The sequence below is a fragment of the Phyllobates terribilis genome, unplaced genomic scaffold (genome assembly GCF_046119375.1).
Source record: "Phyllobates terribilis strain yellow unplaced genomic scaffold, ASM4611937v1 Scaffold_1__5_contigs__length_1240528914, whole genome shotgun sequence".
NCBI lineage: Eukaryota > Metazoa > Chordata > Amphibia > Anura > Dendrobatidae > Phyllobates > Phyllobates terribilis.
Window position 1 is genome coordinate 861,976,343 of NW_027362761.1, and position 26,599 is coordinate 862,002,941.

The following is a 26,599-nucleotide window of genomic DNA, read 5'->3' on the forward strand; positions in this document are numbered from 1 at the left end:
ACCCCCGCAACATCCCTGACCACCCATTCCAGGAAAGTACTTAAAGTTTCAAATAATGAGCATGAAATCGAACAACCCATAGGCAAACACATATCCAGGAAATAACATTTGTTCCAAAAACAACCCAATAACGGAATGCTAGCCGGGTGAACCGGAAGTAACCGAAAAGCTGATTCAATGTCGGTTTTTGCTAACAATGACCCCCGCCCGTACCGCCGCACCCAAGACACCGCCGCATCAAATGATGTATATTCAACCGAACATAATTCTGGCGCGATACCGTCATTGACCGAAAAACCTTTTGGATACGACAAATGCTGAATCAAACAAAATTTATTGGGCTCCTTCTTAGGAACTACCCCCAAGGGAGAAATGATCACCCTTTCAACCGGTAGACTATCAAACGGTCCAGCCATATGACCTAACTCCACCTCCTTCGACAACTTAGCACTTACAACCTCTGGATGCAACAAAGCAGACCTCAAATTCTTAATAGAGAAAGGGATTTCATGATCCCGTGGCGGGATCCTGAAACCTCCCAAAAACCCATTCCTAATAATAGTAGACTTCAATTGATCAGGATATCTACTTAGAAAGGGGGCCATCCCTAGCAGATTCACTGGAGTCACCCCCTTAACCGGTACCCATAGGCAGCTTTCCTTTCCCTTTTTTAAAGCATTTTGCGGCCCCATGGGAGCTCCCATTGCAATTGGAACAAACATGTTTGAACTTACAGGTGTTCCCGTATTTGCACTGGCCGTCATTAAATAGCCAGCACGTTCCAGACTTCTCCTTTCCTCCCTGTGTTCCCTGACTACCTCCCGCCTGTCCTTACGGTTGACTCCCGCTTCCTCCGTTCCCATGAAATGACTGCCCGTACCTAGTAGGGGCCATAACTTTCAACCAAAGGCCAATATCCTTCTGGTCCCACATAATATCAGGCCGCACCACCTTCCTCTGCCTGAATTGCTTCCTCTGCCTGAATTGCTCGTCGTACCTCAGCCATGTCTGTCTCCTGTACGTACGATGCGCTTCCCCAATAGAATCTAAATAACAGAAAAAACCCAAGCAATTCTCAGGAAACTTTTCCCCAATGACCCCGGCCAATATAGCAAACGCTTGAAGCCAATTTACAATTGTCTGAGGGATCAAGCGCCACATGCGCTTCTCCTCCTCCTCCTTTTTGCTACCATCCTTCTTCCCTTTATCTAAATTAAACTTCTCCAAGGGAAGGAGGGAGAAAATTTTGACATACTCATCGCGCAAAATTTTCTCCTTCACCTCTTTTTTTAAATGTGCCCCCAGCGGCCCCTCGAAGCACACATAATCCTCACCGTTTGCCCTGTCATCCAGCTTCACCGTATCTCCCTTGTATTTTTCCGTCTGAACCGACACTGAAACACCCGTAGATGCTACATCTGTGCCCACCGCAGACCCAGCCACACCGTAACTAGACTGTGGCAATACATCCTGACCTGGCAACCAGGCTCCTACGGGGGATGCCCTTGACCCGCTCTCCGCCCCACCCTCCATTCTTAACAAAATCTGTGACATACTATGCAAGCTATCCCTAATCCCTGATACCTCTGCACCCCCGGAACCACCTAAAGTCCTCCCCCCTGGCCCTGCAAACTGACCACTACCTTCCCCAAGCAATACAGCCCCTGTGGGCGACAAACCAGACATAGAATCATACTCACACCGCTGCGCAGGTGCTGTGTCCCCGCCGCGCAGGTGCTGTGTCCCCGCCAGCCAGAAATCCTGAGTCCTGACGATCTCTCCCTCCGTCACGGTCGCCGCTGGAATCGGATCTTTCTGAATCAGTTTGCTGCTCAAGGCCCGCGCCCCTGGCCTCCACGTCACCAGGGGTGACCTGAACAGTCACGGACGCTGCAGCCGGACCTACTTGCACTCCTGGATGCAGCTCTGGGCCTCCTCCGACTTCCAGACCCAGACACACGGGCCTGGTCCGCTCCGACTGGATGAATGCTGCTGGGAAAAGCGGTGCCGCTGCCCGCCTCTACCTCCACTCCTCGTCTTCCACATGAGCCAGGCAGCAGGGGTTCCCTGGAGTGCTGCCTGCCCGCAGATGCACTGCTCCCTGGTCTCCTGGTGTTACTCCCAGCAGGCACCCCGACAGGAGCATCGCCAGTGGTGTCTGCCGCATGATGTGCAGCTCCCCCATTTCTCCTGGTCCCGCTCCCGGTACTGTGGCTCATGCTACTAGTAACAGCTGACCTGCGTGGCCCAGCTGCATTGCGCATGCGCCGGTCGGCCAGGGCCCGGACCTCCAGCTCCAGCAATGCTGATCCCACAGGCCGCACTTCCGGTGCGGCCCTCACTTCCGGCGAGGTCCTGACTTCTGGCACGGGCCGCGCTCGTCGTTGTGCAGCGCCAACAGACCGGCTGGGCAGATTCCTGCCGGGGCGAGCGCGGCGGACAGGGACCGCACTATCACGCTCGCCTACCGCAGGGTCCCCGGAGGGGCTCCGGAGCATGTGCCTGTTGCGCGTGGTTACCTTCGGTGACAGTCTCTACGAAGTCGATCGCAGCATTTCGGAGGCAAGGGGAGGTGATCGCAGATACTCACCTCCTCTTCCGGCCTCCAGCGCTGTCTGCCGTGGCTTCCAGGATGTTGCCATGACGACCCGATGTCGTCATGACAACATCCGGGTCACCAGACAGCAGGAAGATTTTATGGACATGCGCAGTGCATCTCCAAACAATCTTCTTCCTGTCCAGCGCTGACAGCCTGCATGGCACAGGGATGGTGCTCCATCCCTATGCCATGCAGGCGATCAGAGAAAGAAAAGTGAAAGTCCCATAGTGGGACAAAGTAATAAAGTATAAAAACTGGCAGAAAGTGAAAAAAAAAAAAAAAAAAAAATTTGTAAAAATATAAAAAAAATAATAATAATAATAATCCACCAAAAATAAAAATATAATGTACCCATCAATAAATATTATTATAAAAAAAACATAAAAAAAACAATAAAAGTACACATATTTGGTATTGCCGCGTCCGGAACAACCTGACCTATAAAACTGTCCCACTAGTTAACCCCTTCAGTGAACACGGTAAAAAAATAAAATAAAAAACGAAGCAAAAAACAATGCTTTATCACCACACCGCCAAACAAAAAATGGAATAACACGCAATCAAAAAGACAAATATAAATAAAAATGGTACCGCTGAAAACGTCATCTCATCCCGCAAAAAACAAGCCACCATACAGCTCCATCAGCCGAAAAATATAAAAGTTATAGCTCTCAGAATAAAGCTATGCTAAAAATAATTTTTTCTATAAAATTGCTTTTATTATGTAAAAGTGCAAAACATAGAAATACGATATAAATGTGGTACCGCTGTAAACGTACTTACCCGAAGAATAAAGCTGCCTTATCAATTTTACCACACGCGGAACAGAATAAAAAAAAAAAAAAAAAAACAATTCCTGAATTGTTGGTTTTTGTTTATTCTGCCTCCCAAAAATTGGAATAGAAAGCGATCAAAAAATGTCACGTGTCTGAAAATGGCACCAATAACAACGTCAACTCATCCCGCAAAAAACAAGCCGTCAAATGACTGTCTGCCAAAATCTGGAAAAATTATAGCTCTCAAAATATGGCGATGCAAAAACTAGATTTTACAAAAAATGCGTCTTTTAGTGTGTGACAGCTGTCAGACATAAAACCCCATATGATTCTGGTATCGCTGTAGTCTCACCGACTCGAAGAATAAGGTCGTCTAATCACTTATACCGCATGAGGAACGGCGTAAAAAATAAACTCTCAGGTTAGGGTTGTGCTAGGGTTAGGGTTGTGCTACGGTTAGGGTTGTGTTAGGGTTAGGGCTGGGGTTGTGTTAGGGTTAGGGCTGGGGTTGGGGTTAGGGTTGTGATGGGGTTGGGATTTTTTTCAAAAGTAAGAAAAAAAGATGACGATATGGCGACTAGTGTTGAGCGCAAGTGCTCGCTACTTGAGTTTGCATCGGGTGTTCTGGTATGCATTGAGTATCGTGGGTATTTAAGTGACATGCTCGAGTCTCCGCCCCATATGCTTCACGGCCCAAAAAACTTTGCGGGGATTGCCTGCCATGCACGAGCGATCCCCGCATGTTTTTTTTTGGGTGTCTAATAACCGTGAAACATCTGGGCGGGGACTCGAGCATGTCACTCGAGCACACGCAGTACATGGTGCATACCTGAGTACCCGATGCAAACTCAAGTTGCGAGCACTTGCGCTAAAGACTAATGACAACTTATTCAATATGATGACCTAATGTTATCAAATTCTGTGTCGTACCTCTGGGTTAAAAATGGTCACTATACCCCTTAATAAAATCCTTGAGGGGTATAGTTTCCAAAATGGGGTCACTTGTGGGGGAGCTCCACTGTTTAGGCACATCAGGGGCTCTAAAAAAACGACATGGTGTTCGCTAACAAATTGAAAGGAAAATCGGCTCAAATTGTTAACGGACGCCATGTTGCGTTTGGAGAGCCCCTGCGTGCCTAAACTTTGGAGGTCCCCCACAAGTGACCCCATTTTGGAAACTAGACCACCCAAGGCACCTATCTAGATGCATAATGATCACTTGGAACCCCCAGGTTCTTCACAAATTGATTCGTAAAAATGAAAAAGTGAAAAAAAAAACACGTTTTCATTTTTACGAATCAATTTGTGAAGCATCTGGGGGTTTCAAGTGCTCACTATGCATCTAGATAGGTGCCATGGGGGTCTAGTTTCCAAAATGGGGTCACTTGTGGGGGAGCTCCAATGTTTGGGCACACAGGGGCTCTCCAAACGCAACATGGTGTCCGCTAACAATTTGAGCCGATTTTCCATTCAATTTGTTAGCGGACACCATGTTGCATTTGGAGAGTCCCTGTGTGCCCAAACATTGGAGCTCCCCGACAAGTGACCCCATTTTGGAAACTAGACACCCAAGGCACCTATCTAGATGCATAGTGAGTAGTGTTGAGCCACCCCCGTAGTGTTCGAGTTCGGTTCGGTTTGTCAAACAACCGTGTGTTCGCCGAACTGTTCGTCGAACTATTCGTCGAACACCGTCGAACACCGTTAAAACCAATGGCAGGCAAACAAAAACACATAGAAACACATAGAAAACACCTTCAAAGGTGTCCAAAAGCTGACAAACTGCTCTGAAGACATAACTAACACATGGAAAAGTGACAAGTACATATAGTCATGCGAAAAGAAAAGAGGTGGAGGAGTAAAAGGAGGGGGAGACACAGATATAGGCATGTCATGCCCTTCTAAAACCCAAAAAGTGAGAAGCCGACACGGCCAGTCCGTTCCTGCCCGTGCGACCTCCGTGTCGCCGGGTTTGTGCCAGAGCCGCGGTGGACCCTGACGGCCAGCCCCCCTCTCCCAATTCTGGTGCCTGTCCGCTGGTGGGTCGAGCGAGCCCCCATGTGGTGGAGGCAGGTCTAAGCTTTTTAATTTAAATTGTCTCTCTAATTTGAATGAATACAATTTAAATCCTTTTACAAGGATCTATTGGAGGGCAAGTCTCATGCCAGCAGCCGTGTAATTCCAGCTCCAGTAGCGTCCACTAAAGCTGCTGCAGTTAAAAAGCTTTTATAAGGATCGAGCTCGGCGGTCCACCGCAAGGCGCCCTACCGCCAGTCCCAGCCCCTATGCATTGGGGTGCCTCCTGATGCTCTTCACTGAGTATCCCAGGGTCCCGAAGCATTTCCTTTGAAAATATTAAGTGTCCAAACTACAGGTGGTGTAGCTTGCTTAACAGCTGGGATAATCCGCTGACTAGCAGACACTGCTACTAGGCACAAAGTATTTCCTGGGCTAGATGCAGTTAAAAATTTGTAATTAGATACTCTCGTTGGATGCTGAGAAAGCATTCCATAGAGTCTCCTGGCACGCCATATATTATTCTCTTAAAAAGCTTGGGGTAGGGGTCTAGGGGACCCTTTTATAGCCAAAATCACGGCCCTGTATCACAATATGTCACCTAGGCTGAAGATAAATGGAACTGTAGCACCCCGAGGGCTCGGTTGCTACAGAGGTATTGCACCTCACCCAGAGGTGTGATATCTCACTCTCAGGTAAGGATGGAGTGTGGATCAGGACCCCGACACCTGCATGCATTACACCATATTGCCGTGGGGCAGGGTGACCAATATGCCCCTGAGATGGGCACGACAGTCCCTGTCCCTGGCTGGAGTGGGGGGAGGGAACACTGAGGAAGGGGAACCCTGTAGTGCAGGAGCAGGGAGGAAGCAGTCCCTGGGTGCATTGAGAAGGGAGCATAAAAGGTGGGCACCATCTTAGTTCAGTTCAGAGAAGTCTGAGCAGAAGTGACAGGGAGCAGGGGCTCTGCATGAGCTCTGCTCCAGAGGTGGGCCTAGTAACAGAGGCCCAGGCCTGGAAGAGGGAGAAGGAAGGAAGAGGAGCGGAGAAGGCTCCAGGAACGAGGAACGAAGGGATCCCAGGAGTGCGGACGGGCGAGTCACCACCGCACGCCCGAATCCACCTGCGTGGAGGGGTCAGGCCAAAGGGGAAGACCGGTCCCCGAAACTAGTGGATGTGGGAAACGACCCTCAGCTAGAAACCGGAGGCTGTGACATTTTATGTGCCGCAGCCCCTCGCTACACCCGCTAGGAAGGCACCACATAGGGTCAGGGAAACTGGCGCCAAGTTTACCTAGAGGAGCCCCGATGCAGCCGGACAGAAGCGTTGGTAAGAAAGGCCAGACAAAGGACACACAAAGGGAGTCCTGTGAAGCGCTCCAAAGTTATCTGGGAGTTGTCTGAGCCCCTCACCTGGTGAGCACAGTACGACGTGGGCAGCCGTTACCTGCAGAAGTGGTCTGGATAATAAGAACTGTGAGTAAAGGCCCTGGACGGCATCACTGACTCCATGCCGTTACTGCTGCTGCCCTGCACCATCACCCCCATCCTCCGCATACACTGCCCTGAGGCTATACTCCTCCCGTGGGGAGTTATACTATGCTCTGCTGCACCCAAAACACCAGCCACAGCGGTCTGCCCTGCAGCAGCGGTTCACTCTGACCGCAATCCACGGGTGGCGTAGTCGGACATTAAAACATCAAAACCACATAAATAGTTCTGCCACTGGTTTGACCGCCCTGAGCCACGGAACCGGGTCGCCGCCACGGAGACTACAACCACCAGCATCCACCAAAAAGGGTCCGGCTCCTGGTGTCCCAAGGCCCTGGGGGCGCGTCAGAACATTTTCATCACCTTTCATAATCACCAATGGGACAAGGCAGGGATGTCCTCTGTCCCCTCTCTTACACATCCTAGTGACGGAGCACCTGCTCTCATCAATTCGCCATAACCCCAATATTAGGTGGATTGAGGTGGGAGGCACCGAGTACAAGTGCTCTCTATTTGCTGATGATGTCCTAGTATATATCACTCAATCACATATATCCATCCCTTCTGTTATGGCTGAAATAGATCACTTTGTTACATGGTCAAATTTTAAAATCAATGCAGCGAAGTCTGAGGCCCTCGATGTCTCCCTCCCCAAATCCATACAGGATTCCATCCAGTCCAACTTTCCCTTTGCCTGGCCCTCACAGGGTATCAAATACTTAGGAATTCCTATTCATAGAGACCTCTCCCGTCTGTTATCTTAATTTTGGGCCTTTTATTGAACAACTCCATACAGACCATGGTTGGCAAGTTAGAACTGTAAGATTCACTACGTGAACCACTGGTGTTTTGTGGAAAAGCACATGTACACTGTGTTCCAAATTATTATGCAAAAAGTGTTTAGGAGTGATAAGGTATGAATTTTTTTGTTTGTCAGTTAAACTCATTGATGGTGATGTGTGTCAGGGCTCTTTATATCACTGTAAGCAATTGCAGACACCTGTGCTAATTAGTTTGGCAGGTGTGTCCAATGAAAGGCAAGACTACTTAAGAAGGCTGTCCCACATTATTAAGCAGCCTACATTTTCTGCCAAAATGGGAAAGAAAAAGGAGGTGTCGGCTGCTGAGAAGCAACAAATTGTGGAGTGTTTAGGTCAAGGCATGACTACAATCAACATTGTGCGATGATCAGGATGAAGTGTCTTGGCAATCAAGAATTATGTAGCTGATTCACAGTACACACATGTACGTGCTGATAAGGGAAAATTGAGGACTCTTTCCTACAGGCAATTACGTCAGGTTAAAAGAGCAGCGGCAAAAAAGCCTTGTCATAGCAGCAGACAAGTTTTTGAAGCTGCTGGTGCCTCCAACATCCCCCGAACAACAAGATGCAGGGTCCTTCAGAGGTTTGCAGCTGTGCGTAAGCCATCCTGTCGACCTCCTCTATCCACTGCACACAAGCAGAAACGGCTCCAGTGGGCCAAGCAATACATGAAGACTGACTTAAAAACTGTTTTGTTCACGGATGAGTGCCGTGCAAAGCTCGATGGTCCAGATGGATGGAGTGGAGGATGGCTGGTTGATGGACACCCCACGCAAACACGGCTACAGCGCCAACAAGGAGGAGGTGGAGTAATGTTTTGGGTTGGAATCATGGGGAGAGAGATTGTCGGCCCCTTTAGGATCCCTGAAGGGGTAAAGATGAACTCCATAATGTATGTGGAGTTTCTCAAACAGCACTTCCTGCCATGGTTCAAGAAGAAGAACCGTGTATTCCACAGCAAGATCATTTTTATGCATGATAATGCACCGTCTCATGCTGCACATAACACATCTGCATCTCTGTCTGATATGGGCATAAAAGGGGACAAACTTATGGTGTGACCCCCATGCTCCCCTGACCTCTACCCCATTCAGAACCTCTGGAGCATCATCAAAAGGAGTGTCTATGATGGCGGGAGGCAGTTCATATCTAAGCAACAGCTCTGGGAGGGTATTCAGTCCTCATGCAAAACAATTGAAGCAGAAACCATCCAAAACGTGACAAATTCAATGGACGAGACAGTTCAGAAGCTCCTTTCGAACAAGGGGTCCTATGTGCAAATGTAACATCACCTAGAATAAAGTTTTGAGTTGAAAACTGTTTCATTTCAGTTTCTAATAACCTGCTGATGCTCATAATTTCAAAAATGACCATTTTTTTGTTCTTTATTAAAATGAAAAGGTTGATCGAAGAGTGTGGGGGATCTAAGAGTGTGGAAACCCAGTAGTCAGGATTACTTCGAATTCTGAGAATCTGAGGGTCATGTTGCAGGTAGTGCAGCAAGAAGGCACTCATGTGTCTTGCGCATCTAGGAGCCCCAAAATTATTTTCTGGGCTAGATGCAGCTAAAAATTATTATTAATTTTAAATCTGGTGGAGCTTAGTATAGATGGCCTAATAGAATCAGTACTGCACACTGCTACAAAGCCCAAATTATTTTCCAGCCAAGATACAGATAAACATGATTAGTAATTTTAAATCTGGTGGAGCTAAGTATAGATGGCCTAATAGAATCAGTACTGCACACTGCTACAAAGCCCAAATTATTTTCCAGCCAAGATACAGATAAACATGATTAGTAATTTTAAATCTGGTGGAGCTTAGTATAGATGGCCTAATAGAATCAGTACTGCACACTGCTACAAAGCCCAAATTATTTTCCAGCCAAGATACAGATAAACATGATTAGTAATTTGAAAGCTTAAAACGGTTGGTGAGGTGATTTTAACAAATCATCAAGCTTTTACTCTCCCCAGGATGACACAGGGGTAGAAAAGTCGTTTCGGATCCATGATTTGTTCATCTTTATGAACGTGAGTCTGTCTACATTATCAGTGGACAGCCGCGTGCGCTTATCTGTCAGCACACCACCAGCAGCGCTGAGCACACGTTCAGACAGAACGCTGGCTGCAGGGCATGACAAGATCTTCAAGGAGTAAGTGGCGAGCTCCGGCCATTTATCCGGATAGGAAGCCCAAAAAGAGCAAGGGTCCAGTGACACAGTCATGGCTTCAATGTTTACTTGGAGATACTCCTGTATCATCGTCTCTAGGCATTAACTATGTGTCAGACTTCTTGTCTCCTGTGGCCTTGCAAAGGATGGGCTAAAAAAGTGGTGAAATGATTCCGCAAAATTGATGTTACCAGCAGATACTGTGGTTCTGTTACGGTTTGAGTGCTGAACACTTGACGGTCCCACGGTTGGCAAGTTGGAACTGTGAGATTCACTACGTGCACCACTGGTGTTTTGTGGAAAAGCACATGTAAGATTCTGCAACAGTCTCTGCTGATACTCCTGCATGCGTGCATCCCTTTCTATGGCAGGAATAATTTCGGCAAATTTACTTTTGTACCGGGGATCTAACAGTGTGGCAACCCAGTAGTCAGGATTATTTCTAATTCTCACAATTCGAGGGTCATGTTGCAGGTAGTGCAGCAAGAAGGCACTCATGTGTTTTGCGCATCCAGGAGCATCAAGTCCCTGTTGTGTTGGTGGCGAGGTAACAATCATGCTTCCTTCCTCTGTCCTCTCCCCCCAACCTCGCACAACAGAAATGTGATCATGGTCTCCCTCATCTGACGAGTCTTCCATCAGTTCGTCCTCCACTTCTTCCTGGGCTCCTGCACTTTCCTCACTAGTTTGGCTGCTTCCATGCGCCCTGGTAAAACCATCTCCCCCACCCTCACATGCCTGCCGTCTTGGTGTTGCCGACCGTCTGGACCTTGCAGATGTTAGCCCTTCCGCATACAACTCCTCCTCCTCTACTTCCTCCACCTCCTCTTGTGCCACCACCTGACTCCGAATTCTGTTTAACATGTGCTCCAGCATGTAAATCACCAGAATAGTCATGCTGATAATGGCATCATCAGCACTAAACATCTTCGTCGCCATTTCAAAACTGTGGAGAAGGGTGCATAGGTCCCTGATCTGAGATCACTCCTCCAGCGTGATTTGCCCCACCTCTGGATCTCTTTGGCCCAGGCTATACGTCAGAACGTATTGCACCAGGGCTTGTCGGTGCTGCCACAGTCGCTGCAACATGTGCAGAGTTGAATTCCACCGGGTAGCCACATCGCATTTTAGCCGGTGAAGTGGCAGGCCCAACGACTTCTGTAGAGATGTAAGTCGCTGAGCTGCGGGATGCGAATGGCGGAAGTGAGCACACAGCGACTGTGCCCTCTGCAGAAGGCCATCTAGTCTAGGAAAGTGGGCTAAAAATTGCTGGACAACCAGGTTCAACACGTGAGCCATACCAGGCACGTGTGTGACATTGCCCCGGTGAAGGGCCGCACCCAGGTTTGCAGCATTGTTGCACAAGGCCTTCCCTGGTTTCAGGTCCAGTGGAGACAACCATTCATGAAACTGGTTCTCCAGAGCTGACCACAACTCCTCAGCTGTGTGACTCACATTTCCCAGACATTTCAAAGTATAAACCGCCTGATGAAGTTGAGCCCTGCTGCCAGCATAGTAAGGAGGTGTGCAGGATCCCTTCTGCGGAGTTAGAAAGCGGGTGGCATGACCAGGCAGGCTTTGGGTGCAGGTGGAGGACTGAGAGGAGGTTGAGGAGGCAGAAGCAGTGGAGGAACTTTGAGATAAAGAGGATTGACGCACAACTCGTGGGGATGGCAAGACTTGGACAGCAGCCCCTTGTCCTGCTGTCACCATAGTTACCCAGTGCCCAGTCAGCGACATGTAACGCCCCTGTCCATGCCTACTCGTCCAAGTGTCTGTGGTGAAATGCACCCTGTCACACACAGAGTTTCTCAAAGAAGCGGTGATGTTGTGTGCGACATGCTGGTGGAGAGCAGGCACACCTTTCTTTGAGAAGTAGTGCCGACTGGGCATCTGGTACTGGGGCACTGCGACGGACATAAGGTCTCGAAAATCCTCTGTGTCCACCAGGCGGAAAGGAAGCATTTCTGTAGCCAAGAGCTTGCAGATGGTGAAATTCAACCTCTTAGCTTTCTCATGGCTAGGAGGAAAAGGTCTTTTACTTGTCCACATCTGAGGGACCGAGGGCTGGCTGTTGTGCTTAGACGGGGTTGAGAAGGGTGTCCCCGGCAAACTGCCGGTCTGTGAGGAAGACGCAGGCCGACATGTTAGGTTGCGTTGATCCAAAGGTGGTGCTATCGATGTCGGACAGCACTCAACACCAGCTCCTAAGAAAATGATGACCTGCCAATCACGCTGGCTGTAGCGGGTAAAGAGGTGGCAGGTCTGCGTCCCAAAACACGTGTGACTGCTGTCCCCCCAGTCACAGAGGATGAAGAGGCCGCGGATGCACAAGATGGGGCAGACGGCAGTTGGCCCGGCCGGCTAGGCCACATTGTAGCACAGTGAGCTTCCCACTGCAACTTATGCTTCATGTCCATGTGCCGGTTCATGCATGAAGTACTCAAACTGTGTATTTTTTGGCCTCTACTTAGCTTTTGCTGACAAATGTTACAGATAACACGAGTTGGGTCATCTTTATTGATCTGAAAAAATGCCCAGGCTATGCAAGGCTTAGCACTCATGCGACCTGAAGAGCCACCACGACTTGTGGTCAGAGGCAGAGTTTTGTTTGAGGATGCAGTTGTTGACGTGCTTCCAGTACTACGTCTCTGTCCAGGAAGGCGCAACCTGACCTCGTCATCACTAGCATCCTCCTCCACCTCCTCTGCTGACTTCATCTCTTGGCTGACTGTGGGTTGACAGTAAGTGGGATCTCCAACCTCATCATCATCACCCTGTGTGTTATCACACCCATCGTCCTCAGAGCCAACCTGTTCCTGCCCTGACAAAAAACTAAAGTTGTCGCTTCAATCAGGTATTTGAGTTTCATCATCGTCTTCCTCATTGTCTCCACCAACAGGAGTTACAGTTTGGGAACGAGGGTCTACATTATGGTCAGAACCTTCTGCGTCTGGTCCTGGATCCGACTCATAAAGATTCTGGGCATCAGTGCAGATCATTTCCTCGTCTGGATTCACAGAAGCTCTGGAGCCGACCTCTGATTCCCAGGCTATAGTATGAATAAACAGCTCTGCAGACTCAACCATCTGTTCTACCCCATACTCAGACGGGCAGCTGGAGATTTGGGAGCTGTGAGGAAGCAAGTGCGATTGGGGTGACACCTCTGAGGACTGGAGTATTTGTGATGTTGAAATTGAGGTGGAGGAGAGCCCACTCAAAGGAGCACTTGATATCCGTTGAAGCACCTGCTGTTTTTGTGCCTCATCTGGAATTTGTAGCGATTGGCGTGGCCGTAAGAAAGGGACCTTATCACATTGTCCGCTAAAAGAAGTAGACATTTTAGTTTGGCTGGAAGATGGTCTTTCTTCTGCAGATGTTACTGTTGCTTTAACACCTACCCCATGGACACAACCTTTTTTCCCCTTCCCAACACGCCTATTCCCCTTTCCACCAGCAGCAGGCCTTTTTCCACTCATTTTGGTGGTTAACTAATTCACAACTCTGGAGTTGTTTGCACAAAAAAACAATGGATGGGAACAAAGCAGAGCTGAGTGGCCAAACTGTGGTATGAGGCCAAAAGTATTGGCTGGGTTAGATGCAGATAACAATGATATTGAATTTGCAACCTGATGGAGGTTAGTATAGATGGACTAATAGAACAAGTCCCACACACTGCTAGAAGCCCAAATATTTTTTCAGAGCTCGATACAGAAAAATATTATATTGAATTTGCAACCTGGTGGAGGTTAGTATAGATTGACTAATAGAATGATGCTATGCCCAAAAGGTTTTACTTCACTAGGTGCAGTAAAAAAATTGGTATTCTATACACAGGTGGTGTAGCTTGCAACACAGATAGGCTACTCCACTGACTAACACACTCTGCAATAGGCCAAAAAGGATTTGCTTTGCTAGATTTAGCCAAATGCTGTGAAAAAAACTTGCACAGCACAGGCACTTACCTGCCTGGCAAAAACTGATAGGAACTGATGTAACTTAGTCCTGAAAAGGACTGCAATTACAATTAGTCTTTACTCCCAACCTATCTATTTAAGAGCACAGACCTGCCTGATAAAAGTCGTAGGAAATGATGTAACCTAGTCCTTAAAAGGACTGCAATCACAACTCTTCCCTACTCCCAAGCTATCTGTAGATTTGTGCGAAAATTGGCTTGAAATTAACAAGGTATAGCACACACAGCAACAGCGGTGCCGTCTAACACGCAGCTGCTGCAGTGAGAAAATGGTGGTGACGGGGAAAATGGCTGGGTCTTATAGGGTAAGGACATGTGACATACACTGCCAATGACACATGCCCTTGCTTGTGTGAAAAAAGCACTTTGCTCCGTGTGTGCGTGGCTGATAGGCTGACAGATTGCACCTCCCCACTGTAAATGCGGGAAAGGGAAAAAAAAATGGAGATCTTCATTATTCCTGCAGAGATCCATCCCCTGCCCCTCCCCCCGCCCCGCTGTACACTCAAAGTGCGTATTAACATTAATTTTCAGCATTACTGAGAAAAAATCCAGTTATGATTTTGGTGCACGAACAGTTATCGAACATAACCTCGAACAGCCGAATTTTTTTCAAATCGTTCGTATTCGCCGAACGGCTCGAACACCGCCCAAAACAGCTCAAATTTGAGATTGGTGAACAGTTCGAGTCGAACACCGCTCATCTCTAATAGTGAGCACTTGGAACCCCCAGGTGCTTCACAAATTGATTCATAAAAATGAAAAAGTGTTTTTTTTTTTCACTTTTTCATTTTTACGAATCAATTTGTGAAGCACCTGGGGGTTCCAAGTGCTCACTATGCATCTAGATAGGTGCCTTGGGGGGTCTAGTTTCCAAAATGGGGTCACTTGTGGGGGAGCTCCAATGTTTTGGCACACAGGGGCTCTCCAAATGCAACATGGTGTCCGCTAACAATTTGAGCCGATTTTCCTTTCAATTTGTTAGCGGACACCAAGGTGCATTTGGAGAGTCCCTGTGTGCCGAACATTGGAGCTCCCCCACAAGTGACCCCATTTTGGAAACTATACCCCCCAAGGCACCTACCTAGTTGCATAGTGAGCACTTGGAACCCCCAGGTGCTTCACAAAGTGATTCGTAAAAATGAAAAAGTGTTTTTTTTTCACTTTTTCATTTTTACGAATCAATTTGTGAAGCACCTGGGGGTTCCAAATGCTCATTATGCATCTAGATAGGTGCCTTGGGTGGTCTAGTTTCCAAAATGGGGTCACTTGTGGGGGAGCTCCAATGTTTAGTCACACAGGGCCTCTCCAAACGCTACATGGTTCCAATTTGTTAGCGGACACCATGTCGCGTTTGGAGAGCTCCTGTGTGCATAAACATTGGAGCTCCCCCATAGGTGACCCCATTTTGGAAACTAGACCCCCAACGGCACCTATCTAGATGCATAGTGAGCACTTGGAACCCCCAGGTGCTTCACAAATTGATTTATAAAAATGAAAAAGTGTTTTTTTTTCACTTTTTCATTTTTACGAATCAATTTGTGAAGCACCTGGGGGTTTCAAGTGCTCACTATCCATCTAGATAGGTGCCTTGGGCGGTCTAGTTTCCAAAATGGGGTCACTTGTGGGGGAGCTCCAATGTTTTGGCACACAGGAGCTCTCCAAATGCAACATGGTGTCCGCTAACAATTTGAGCCGATTTTCCATTCAATTTGTTAGCGGACACCAAGGTGCATTTGGAGAGTCCCTGTGTGCCGAACATTGGAGCTCCCCCACAAGTGACCCCATTTTGGAAACTATACCCCCCAAGGCACCTACCTAGTTGCATAGTGAGCACTTGGAACCCCCAGGTGCTTCACAAATTGATTAGTAAAAATGAAAAAGTGTTTTTTTTCACTTTTTCATTTTTACAAATCAATTTGTGAAGCACCTGGGGGTTCCAAGTGCTCATTATGCATCTAGATAGGTGCCTTGGGTGGTCTAGTTTCCAAAATGGGGTCACTTGTGGGGGAGCTCCAATGTTTAGTCACACAGGGCCTCTCCAAACGCTACATGGTTCCAATTTGTTAGCGGACACCATGTCGCGTTTGGAGAGCTCCTGTGTGCATAAACATTGGAGCTCCCCCACAGGTGACCCCATTTTGGAAACTAAACCCCAAAGGCACCTATCTAGATGCATAGTGAGCACTTGGAACCCCCAGGTGCTTCACAAATTGATTCATAAAAATGAAAAAGTGTTTTTTTTTTCACTTTTTTATTTTTACGAATCAATTTGTGAAGCACCTGGGGGTTTCAAGTGCTCACTATCCATCTAGATAGGTGCCTTGGGCGGTCTAGTTTCCAAAATGGGGTCACTTGTGGGGGAGCTCCAATGTTTGGGCACACAGGAGCTCTCCAAACGCAACATGGTGTCCGCTAACAATTTGAGCCGATTTTCCATTCAATTTGTTAGCGGACACCATGTTGCATTTGGAGAGTCCCTGTGTGCCCAAACATTGGAGCTCCCCCACAAGTGACCCCATTTTGGAAACTATACCCCCCAGGGCACCTACCTAGTTGCATAGTGAGCACTTGGAACCCCCAGGTGCTTCACAAATTGATTCGTAAAAATGAAAAAGTGTTTTTTTTTCACTTTTTCATTTTACGAATCAATTTGTGAAGCACCTAGGGGCTCCAAGTGCTCATTATGCATCTAGATAGGTGCCTTGGGTGGTCTAGTTTCCAAAATGGAGTCACTTGTGGGGGAGCTTCAATGTTTAGTCACACAGGGCCTCTCCAAACGCTACATGGTTCCAATTTGTTAGCGGACACCATGTCGCGTTTGGAGAGCTCCTGTGTGCATAAACATTGGAGCTCCCCCACAGGTGACCCCATTTTGGAAACTAGACCCCCCCAAGGCACCTATCTAGATGCATAGTGAGCACTTGGAACCCCCAGGTGCTTCACAAATTGATTCATAAAAATGAGAAACTGTTTTTTTTTTCACTTTTTCATTTTTACGAATCAATTTGTGAAGCACCTGGGGGTTCCAAGTGCTCACTATGCATCTAGATAGGTGCCTTGGGGGGCCTAGTTTCCAAAATGGGGTCATTTGTGGGGGAGCTCCAATGTTTGGGTACACAGGGGCTCTCCAAACGTAACATGGTGTCCGCTAACAATTTGAGCCGATTTTCCATTCAATTTGTTAGCGGACACCATGTTGCATTTGGAGAGCCCCTGTGTGCCCAAACATTGGAGCTCCCCCACAAGTGGCCCCATTTTGGAACCTAGATCCCCCAAGGCACCTATCTAGATGCATAGTGAGCACTTGGAACCCCCAGGTGCTTCACAAATTGATTCATAAAAATAAAAAAATGAAAAAAAAAACACTTTTTCATTTTTATGAATCAATTTGTGAAGCACCTGGGGGTTCCATGTGCTCACTATGCATCTAGATAGGTGCCTTGGGCGGTCTAGTTTCCAAAATGGGGTCACTTGTGGGGGAGCTCCAATGTTTGGGCACACAGGGACTCTCCAAATGCAACATGGCGTCCGCTAATTATGCAAGCAAATTTTACAATCAAAAAGTCAAATAGCGCTCCTTCCCTTCCGAGCCCTGCCGTGTGCCCAAACAGTGTTTTTTCCCCACATATGGGGTATCTGCGTGCCCAGGGGAAATTGCACAACAAATTTTTGCGTCCATTTTTTCTTGTTACCCCTGTGAAAATAAAAAAAATTGGGTCTAAAGTAACATTTTTGTGAAAAAAGTTAAATGTTCATTTTTTTCTTCCACATTCCAAAAATTCCTGTGAAGCACCTGAAGGGTTAATAAAGTTCTTGAATGTGGTTTTGAGCTCCTTGGGGGATGCAGTTTTTAGAATGGTGTCACTTTTGGGTATTTTATGTCATAAAGACCTCTCAAAGTGACTTCAAATGTGATGTGGTCCCTAAAAAAATGGTTTTGTAAATTTTGTTGGAAAAACGAGAAATCGCTGGTCAACTTTTAACCCTTATAGCTACATAACAAAAAAAGCTTTGGTTCCAAAATTGAGTTGATGTAAAGTAAACATGTGGGAAATGTTATTTATTAACTATTTTGTGTGACATATCTCTCTGATTTAAGGGCATAAAAATTCAAATTTTGAAAATTGCAAAATTTTCAAAATTTTCGCCAAATTTCCGTTTTTTTCACAAATAAACGCAAGTGATATCGAATACATTTTACCAAAATCATGAAGTACAATATGTCACGAAAAAACAATCTCAGAATCAGGGGTATCCGTTGAAGCGTTCCAGAGTAATTACCTCATAAAGTGACAGTGGTCAGAATTGTAAAAATTGGCCCGGTCATTAACGTGCAAACCACCCTCGGGGGTTAAGGGATTAATTCATAGTTTTGATGCCTTCAGTGTGAATGTACAATTTTCATAATTATGAAAATACAGAAAAATCTTTAAATGAGAAGGTGTGTCCAAACTTTTGGTCTGTACTATATATATATATATATATATATATATATATATACAGGGTGGGCCATTTATATGTATACACCTAAATAAAATGGGAATGGTCGGTGATATCAACTTCCTGTTTGCGGCACATTAGTATATGGGAGGGTAAAACTTTTCCAGATGGGTGGTGACCATGGTGGCCATTTTGAAGTCGGCTATTTTGGATCCAACTTTATTTTTTTCAATGGGAAGAGGGTCATGTGACACATCAAACTTATTGAGAATTTCATAAGAAAAACAATGGTGTGTTTGGTTTTAACGTAACTTTATTCTTTCATGAGTTATTTACAAGTTTCTTTTTGTTAACAGCCATTGACATGTCGCAGAGGTTAACACGTGATGAGTGGATAGAAATTTTGTTAATGTCTGGTGAACGCAGTACCCGGGTCATTGCAGCAGATTTCAGTGCAAGACACTCTACAAGTTTTCCCCCTCCCATATACTAATGTGCCACAAACAGGAAGTTGATATCACCAACCATTTTATTTAGGTGTATCCATATAAATGGCCCACCCTGTATAATCTGTTTAGCTACTTCAAAGAGATAGGTTCGTTTTAGAATACAATAAGAGAAAAATGGTAATTTTTGCCTGTAACAAATCAATGATGTAGGCATATGAAATATCCCATTATAATCCTATATCTATATTCTAAATATAAAATGAACATTCAAAATATTACTTTACAGGGGAGTGGGATTATCAAAAAAAGCTAATTCAGCCAAAGAGAAAATAACTTTTTGCTGTAAATAGATTAAAAAACAGTTGAGCTCACCTTGATATAGACCAGTGGCGTATATTTTCTTTTCCTCTTCTTTCTGTCGAAATACTGAACACAGACATTACAACTTTATAAATATATACAGATATATATGTATTTTTTTCATAAAAATTGCCATTTTATGCTAACACCAATCGCTGCTAATGCAGTAGGGCAGTGACGGCGAACTTTTTAGAGACCGAGTGCCCAAACTGCAATCCAAAACTCACTTATTTATCGCCAAATGCCAACACGGCAATTTAACCTAAAGATTGAGGTTTTAGTTTAGAAAAAACAACTGATACAAAGAGAAGGAGAGGGCAGCATAAAGCAGCCACAGGAAGGAGCATGAGACTGCAGAAATACAGAATGTGCTTACCAACATCTTGGTATTTGCCCCCATCCTGGAATATATATGCTGCCCTCCCCCCATCCTTGTATATATGCTGCCCTCCCCCCATCCTTGTATATATGCTGCCCTCCCCTCATCCTTGTATATATGCTGTCTTTCCCTAATCCTTGTATATATGCTGCCCTCCCCCACTCCTTGTATATATGCCCCCCAATCCATGTATATATGCTGCTCTCCCCAATCCATGTATATATGCTCCCCCCCAGTCCATGTATATATGCTCCCCCCTAGTCCATGTATATATGCTCCCTCCCCCAGTACATGTACATATGCTCTCTCCCCCAGTCCATGTATATATGCTCTCTCCCCAGTCCATGTATATATGCTCCCTCCCCCAGTCCATGTATATATGCTCCCCCGTCCATGTATATATGCACCCTACCCCAGTCCATGTATATATGCTCCCTCCCCCAGTACATGTATATATGCCCCCCAGTCCATGTATATATGATCCCCCCAAGTCAATGTATATATGCTCCCCCCCAGTCCATGTATATATGCTCCCCCCAGTCCATGTATATATGCTCCCTCCCCCAGTACATGTATATATGCTCCCTCCCCCAGTCCATGTATATATGCTCCCTCCCCCAGTCCATGTATATATGCTACCCCCAGTATATGTATATATGCTCCCCCCCAGTCCATGTATATATGCTCCCCCCCAGCCTGCTGGCACCGCTGTTCATCGCATATTAAAAAAAAAAAGCATAATAAACACTTCTACTCACCTTCCTTCTTCTCCCGTGCAGCGTCCTCTCCTGTAGCTGGCAGCTGACTCCAGAGTCCTAGCGACGGGGGCGCATGACGTCACTGCCATGCGCCCAGTCGCGTGTACACTAACGTCAGCTGCTAGCAGCTGGCCTCTGATTGGCCAGCAGTGTGTATTGCGGCGCACGGGCCTGGCAAGTTCGTGTGCTGCAATACACTTCAGCTAGATGTGCGTCTGAGAGGGCTCAGAGTTCTCTCCCACCGGGCCTGATCCAGTAGCGCTATTGGTGCAGCGATGACGCGTGTGCCCACCGGGAGGGCTCTGCGTGCCCTCTCTGGCACGCGTGCCATAGGTTTGCCAGCTCTGCACTATGTTGTAACATCTGGCCACTGCGGGTTTGATGCTGCATAGACACGGAGCGTCAATCCCACAGCGGCTCCTGACCATGGGCACATACCCTTAGGACCCTTAAAATTGTTCCAGAAAATGAAGTATTTCTCCCAGAAAATTATTACAAGTATACATTTTTTGTTATACACGTTTATTTTCTTTGTGTGTATTGGAGCAACACAAAAATACAGAGAAAAACAAGCAAATTGGACATAATTTCACACAAAATCCAAAAAATGGGCAAGACAAAATTGTCGGCACCTTTCCAAAATTGTGGATAAGGCTGTGTGCCCACGTAGCGTTTTTCAAGCGTATATGCTGCGGAATTTCCGCAGCGTAAACGCTTGAAAAACGCATGTAGATCCGCACCCCATGGTCCCCAATGGCATTCCGCAATGTCAATGCCCATGCTGCGGATTTTTCCGCAGCGTATATGCTGCAGTCAAAAATCCGCAGCATGTTCATTAATTTTGCGGAAGCGCTGCGGAATCAATGTGCGGATGGTACCCAAGTCTGGAGGAGAGGAGACTCTCATCCAGACCTGGGTACCAAAGAACCTGTAAAAAAAAGAATAAAATAAAGTTTATACTTATCTTCTGATGTTTTCCCTCCGTCGCGCTGTTGTCTGAAGGACCTGCCACGTCATTGAGTCATGTGACCCACCACATGACTCAATGACGTCACCGCAGGTCCTGCACACAACAGCGTGAGCCGCTCAAGACTCCGGACGGGGCAGAGAATTCATCAGAAGGTGAGTATAAAGTTTATTTTTTTATTTTTTACCATTCTGAACAAGTTGTCAAGCACTTTTCCAAGTGATGCTTGGAGAAGTGCTTGATAACCCGCATGCGGAAATGCATGCAAAGACGCCTCACAAACGCTTCTACCTGGCGGGAAAACCGCATGTAATATCCGCATGCGATTTTCCCGCCAGGGAGAAGCGTAAAAAATATGCTTCAGGTCCGCAACGTGGGCACATAGCCTAAACAACTTTGTTTCAAGCATGAAGAAAATAAAGAAAATATACCACAGAAACGCTCGCATTATAATGTCAATCATGAAGTGCTAATATGCAGACATAAGGATATAAATATATAAGTAAAGGGGGCATCGCAAAAAAACATGAAAAAATAATAGAAAAAGGAAAGCGACAACAAAGCCCCAGATAAGCATAGAAAAAATATAATTTTATTGAATACACATGTCAAGAATATACAAAAATAGTTCATTAAAGAGCGTCCCCCTGACGAAGGCCTGCCGAAACGCGCGTAGGGGTGACACTATTAAGCCCCCCCTCTTTCCCTCTTTCCCCCTCTTTTACTTACCATCGGTACTTGCAATTTGGGTAACTATTGGCTGTTTATTTATATATTTTGCTTTTCATTTCCTATAGGCTCTACTTACCCTTTTTTTGGTATACTATCTGACATTTGGGAATTGTCCCTTCTGGTGTTGCTACTGATGTATGCATTTGTGGTGTTATTATTATACACCCTTGAACTGCTATCTACATTGGGTTACTATGGGGGCTCTTTGGTGTCCTTTGTTTTTTAATTACATATGTGGCACTTTGTGCCTTTAAGCTCTTTAATGAACTATTTTTGTATATTCTTGACATGTGTATTCAATAAAATTATATTTTTTCTATGCTAATCTGGGGCTTTGTTGTCGCTTTCCTTTTTCTATTATTTTTTTGTTTCAAGCATGTGACGCTCATTCAAACTCACCTGTGGCAAGTAACAGGTGTGGACAATATGAAAATCACACCTGAAACCAGATAGCAAGGGAAAACGTTGACTCAATCTTTGCATTGTAAGTCTGTGTGAGCCACATTACGCATGGAGAACAGAAAGAGGAGAATAGAACTGTCTGAGGACTTGAGAACCAAAATTGTTGAACAATATCAACAATCTAAAGGTTACAAGTCCATCTCCAGAGATCTTGATGTTCCTTTTGTAAGGGTGTGACAGGAGCTGTCATACGCCTCTCCTCCTAAAGACAACATCTGCAGTAACTGTGTATGAATATGTGTTAACATGATTTTATTATATTGTATGAGTAATGTAAAATGTGAAACGCCATAGACTCTTATTGCAATGCAAGGTGTGTGAAAGTGCAACACAAAGGGAAGGGTGAAAGGGAGCCCATTTTATAGGGAAAAGGGGAGTGGAGACCTCCTAGGCTGATCTGATATCACCTTGTCTCCACTAACATCCCTATATTGGTTCCTCACTAGAGTTGAGCAAGTATGTTCTGTCCGAGTATGCTCGGGCCGAGCTCCGAGTATTTATAGCTGCTTGGTGATAAGGTTAAATCACTCCCGTGTGCATGATTTGCAACTGTTTGACAGTTTTATTACATGTGAGGAATGTGTAAGAAATAGACATTCCTCACATGTAATAAAACTGTCAAACAGTCGCAAATCATGCACACGGGAGTGATTTAACCTTATCTCCGAGCAGCTATAAATACTCGGAGCTCGGCTCGAGCATACTCGGCGAAAGGGTTAATAGAACATACTCGCTCAACATTATTCCTAACCAATCGTCACACACGAACCTAAACCCTGTATTTCCCTAGCACTTGGCCCTGGATAGGGAAGGGGGGATTAACACTAGTCGATCCCCACTAATGACTAAAGACATCAAGGGAGGCAAACACGGGGGAAAGTAGCTTGGCTTTAGACGACTTTTACAAGATAACTCCAAGCGTCCTCCTAGCATCACAGAGGAAGATAGCAGTCTGAGAGTTCCAAGCATTCACAAGGAAACATGTGAATATCACCGGCACCTTCCTGCTGCAAAGTAAAACTATTTAAACACCCAGTCCAGGGTGTCAATTAGCAGGAAGAAGGTAGCCGCTGGGTCCTAGAGTGAAACAGCTAAGAAGGTGTCTGTAATTCCAAACAAAGAGATCTTCTGCAACCAACTGCAGGGCGATTGTGTGTCACATCTGACCATGACACTTATAGACACTAATGTGTGCAGTTAATGTGATGTCATGTGATTAATGTATAATGTTCTTTATGTGTAACATAAAAGGAAAGTCTAGGGTTAAGTATATCATATAGGTTTAGCTAGGGCATTAGATATAGGATAGGAATGGGAAAGGTGCAGTTGTGGGCACATTAGATTCAGGAAGTAAATTGCATAGGATAAGACACAATTAATTGTTCAGGAACACCACCAAGATGGGAGGGGCAGTTAAAAAGGGGAGAACTTCCGGGCTAGTGCAGTGAGTCTGGAGTGAAAGATTAGGTTGCAAGATAAAGAAAGTGTTAGCAGCGTTCAAGGCCAGAGGGCTAGAGGGCACAAGAAGTACAGACTGTTTGGACAGCATGAGAACGTCGGCAGCTGTCTTCTGCGACATCCCTGCAATGTTCAGGGCCTACGGAAAGAACTAGGCACTGGGAAGTGTGCCTTATTCTGTTCCCACAAGCGGAAGCCGGACAGGGAAATGCATCAGGGAGATGGGACGGAACTCATGGGAGCTGTGGGGTGGGTTGGAGTATCCCAGGGGCCCTGGAAGCCATTAAGCAAAGGGATAGCTCAGGCCAAACGAAGAGAACATGGAAACCTACTGTTTGTTATGAAGCAAGTGTCCCCTGATTTATATGCGTCTGATCCTGGATCAGAGGGCGTGGATGCAGCGGAGGCCTCTGGCCGAAATGTAATTGTTATACTGAATGTAATTGTTATACTGTACACACACCGCACAAGGAAAACAGGACACTATTTACTTGTGGGGTGCAAGGGTGAGGGTACACAGCAGCCCCTTGTCCATGACTAATGCCCTGTGCACTTTACACTTTGTCCACGGTGCACAACATAATCAAGAAGTTTACAACCCATGGCACTGTAGCTAATCTCCCTGGATGTGAATGGCAGTGAAAAATTGATGAAAAGTTGCAATACAGGATAATCCAGATGGTGGATAAGCAGCCCCCATCAAGTTCCAAAGAAATTCAAGCTGTCCTGCAGCCTCAGGCTGCATCAGTGTTGGCGCAACTATCTGTCGACATTTGAACTAAATGAAATGCTATGGCATCTGCTGACACAGAGACATAAAAAAGCTAGATTACAGTTTGCCAAAATGTATATGAGTAAGCCAGAATCCTTCTGGGAAAGCTTCTTGTGGACAGATGAGACCAAGCTAGAGCTTTTTGTTAAAGCACATCACTCTACTGTTTACCGAAAATGGAAAGAGAAAAGTACACAGTACCTAAAGTCAAATATGGTGGAGATTCAAAGATGTTTTTGGGTTGTTTTTCTGCCTCTGGCACTGGGTGCCTTGACTATGTCTAAGGCATCATGAAATCTGAAGATTATCAAAGGATTTTGGGTCGCAAGTGCCCAGTGTCAGAAAGCTGGGTTTGCGTTCTAGGTCATAGGTCTTCCAGCAGGACAATGACCCCAAACATTCTTCAAGAAGCACAAAAAAATCGATGGAAACAAAGTGTTGGAGAGTTCTGAAGTGGTCAGCATGAGTCCAGATCTAAATCCCATTGAACACCTGTGGAGAGATCTTAAAATTGCTGTTGGGAGAAGGTACCCTTCAAATACGAGAGACTTGAAACAGTTTGCAAAAGAAGAGTGGTCCAAAACTCCAATTGAGAGGTGTAAGAAGCTTCTTAATGGTGTGTACAGCACCTGCACACAGTAGTTTTCTGTTTTGAAAGTGACGATCAGTCTTTTGATATTTGTATACATAGCCTTTCTGGCCGAGCACTCCACCTCTAAGCCTCAGGCAGTTTTAATTATAGTAGGATCCTACCTTTCCATATGCATGTAGGCTTCAGTCTAAGAGAGGATTCACACTAGATAGGTTCCCAGCAATGAGAGTCGCCTTACCATGGCTGCCAGGTACACATGAATTGGTCAATTTATGCGGTATGTATTCTCAAATTATTTATATTTTCTAGAGCAGTAATGCAATTCAAATTTCATATATTTCATGTTTTATTTATTGTTATTGATTATATTGTGAATCTTCTTAATGGTTGTAGAAAGCGATTGATCGCAATTATTTATTCCAAAGGGTGTGCAACCAAATATTAAGTTGAGGGTGCCAACAATTTTGTCCAGCCAATTTTGGGGGTTTTGTGTGAAATGATGTCTAATTGACCTTTTTTCCTCAGTTTTTATGTGCTGTTCCAATACACACAAAGGAAATAGACATGTGTTTAACAAAACATGTGTAATTGCAATAATTTTCTGGAAAAAATGCTTCATTTTCTGGAACAATTTCAAGGGAGCCAACACCTTTGGCCATGACTGTATATATGTATAATTTTTTTTTTTTGCTGTATTCTTGGTTCCAATAGGTGGACTTGAACCTGTGATTATTTGTACTATATTTTGCAACAATTTGATATTACAGTATATAGTGACTGGGCATCATAGAAGTGCTAATAAGGCAGTCTTGTGGGCCCACAGCAGTCTCCCGGCTGCCATGGCAGTGTCATCCCCATACTGCAATTGTATGGACTCATCCCCATCAGAAATTGTCAGCAGTACTTAAAGGGTTAAAAGCAGTGTTTGGAGCCAGCTGGGGTTACTGATCTTAGAGGAATGTGTTGGCTGTATAATAAATCCAGATCGTGCCCTGCGTGGAGTTGGTTAAGCTTCTGAGCCCGCTCCATACATCTGCACCTGCTCCATGACTTAATAGTATGTCATGGTGCAGAAAGGGGTTAAACCTGCAGGAAAAATCCATACGTTCATGTGATAAACAGGTTCAGTGTTCTTTAAACTCAAATCTGTCAAATTTAAACAGTAGCTAAACCTTTGACCATTTTTAATATTTTTAGTCCATTTAATTGTCTAGTCAAAAGAATGCTGAGAAGCGTGAAGCTCAGCAGGCAGGGCGCACGCCTCCCGCCTGAGCGCATACACTGGGCAATGTATGGATCAATATAAGTCATACGCTTTTTAATGCATCCCTATTCTGTTCTGTAAGTTTTCTCATGCTCGCTGAGTGATCAGTG

At 45.7% G+C, this 26,599-nt stretch overlaps 1 protein-coding gene across 1 annotated transcript in view; it reads right to left on the reverse strand.

The window, feature by feature from the left end:
• Window positions 1-26,599, reverse strand: part of BANK1 (B cell scaffold protein with ankyrin repeats 1) — an 857,480-nt gene that overhangs the window by 49,742 nt on the left and 781,139 nt on the right. The window contains exon 14 of the mRNA XM_073639073.1: window positions 19,118-19,171. Coding sequence (XP_073495174.1) covers window positions 19,118-19,171 — 54 coding nt within the window. The remainder of the gene's footprint in view (window positions 1-19,117; window positions 19,172-26,599) is intronic.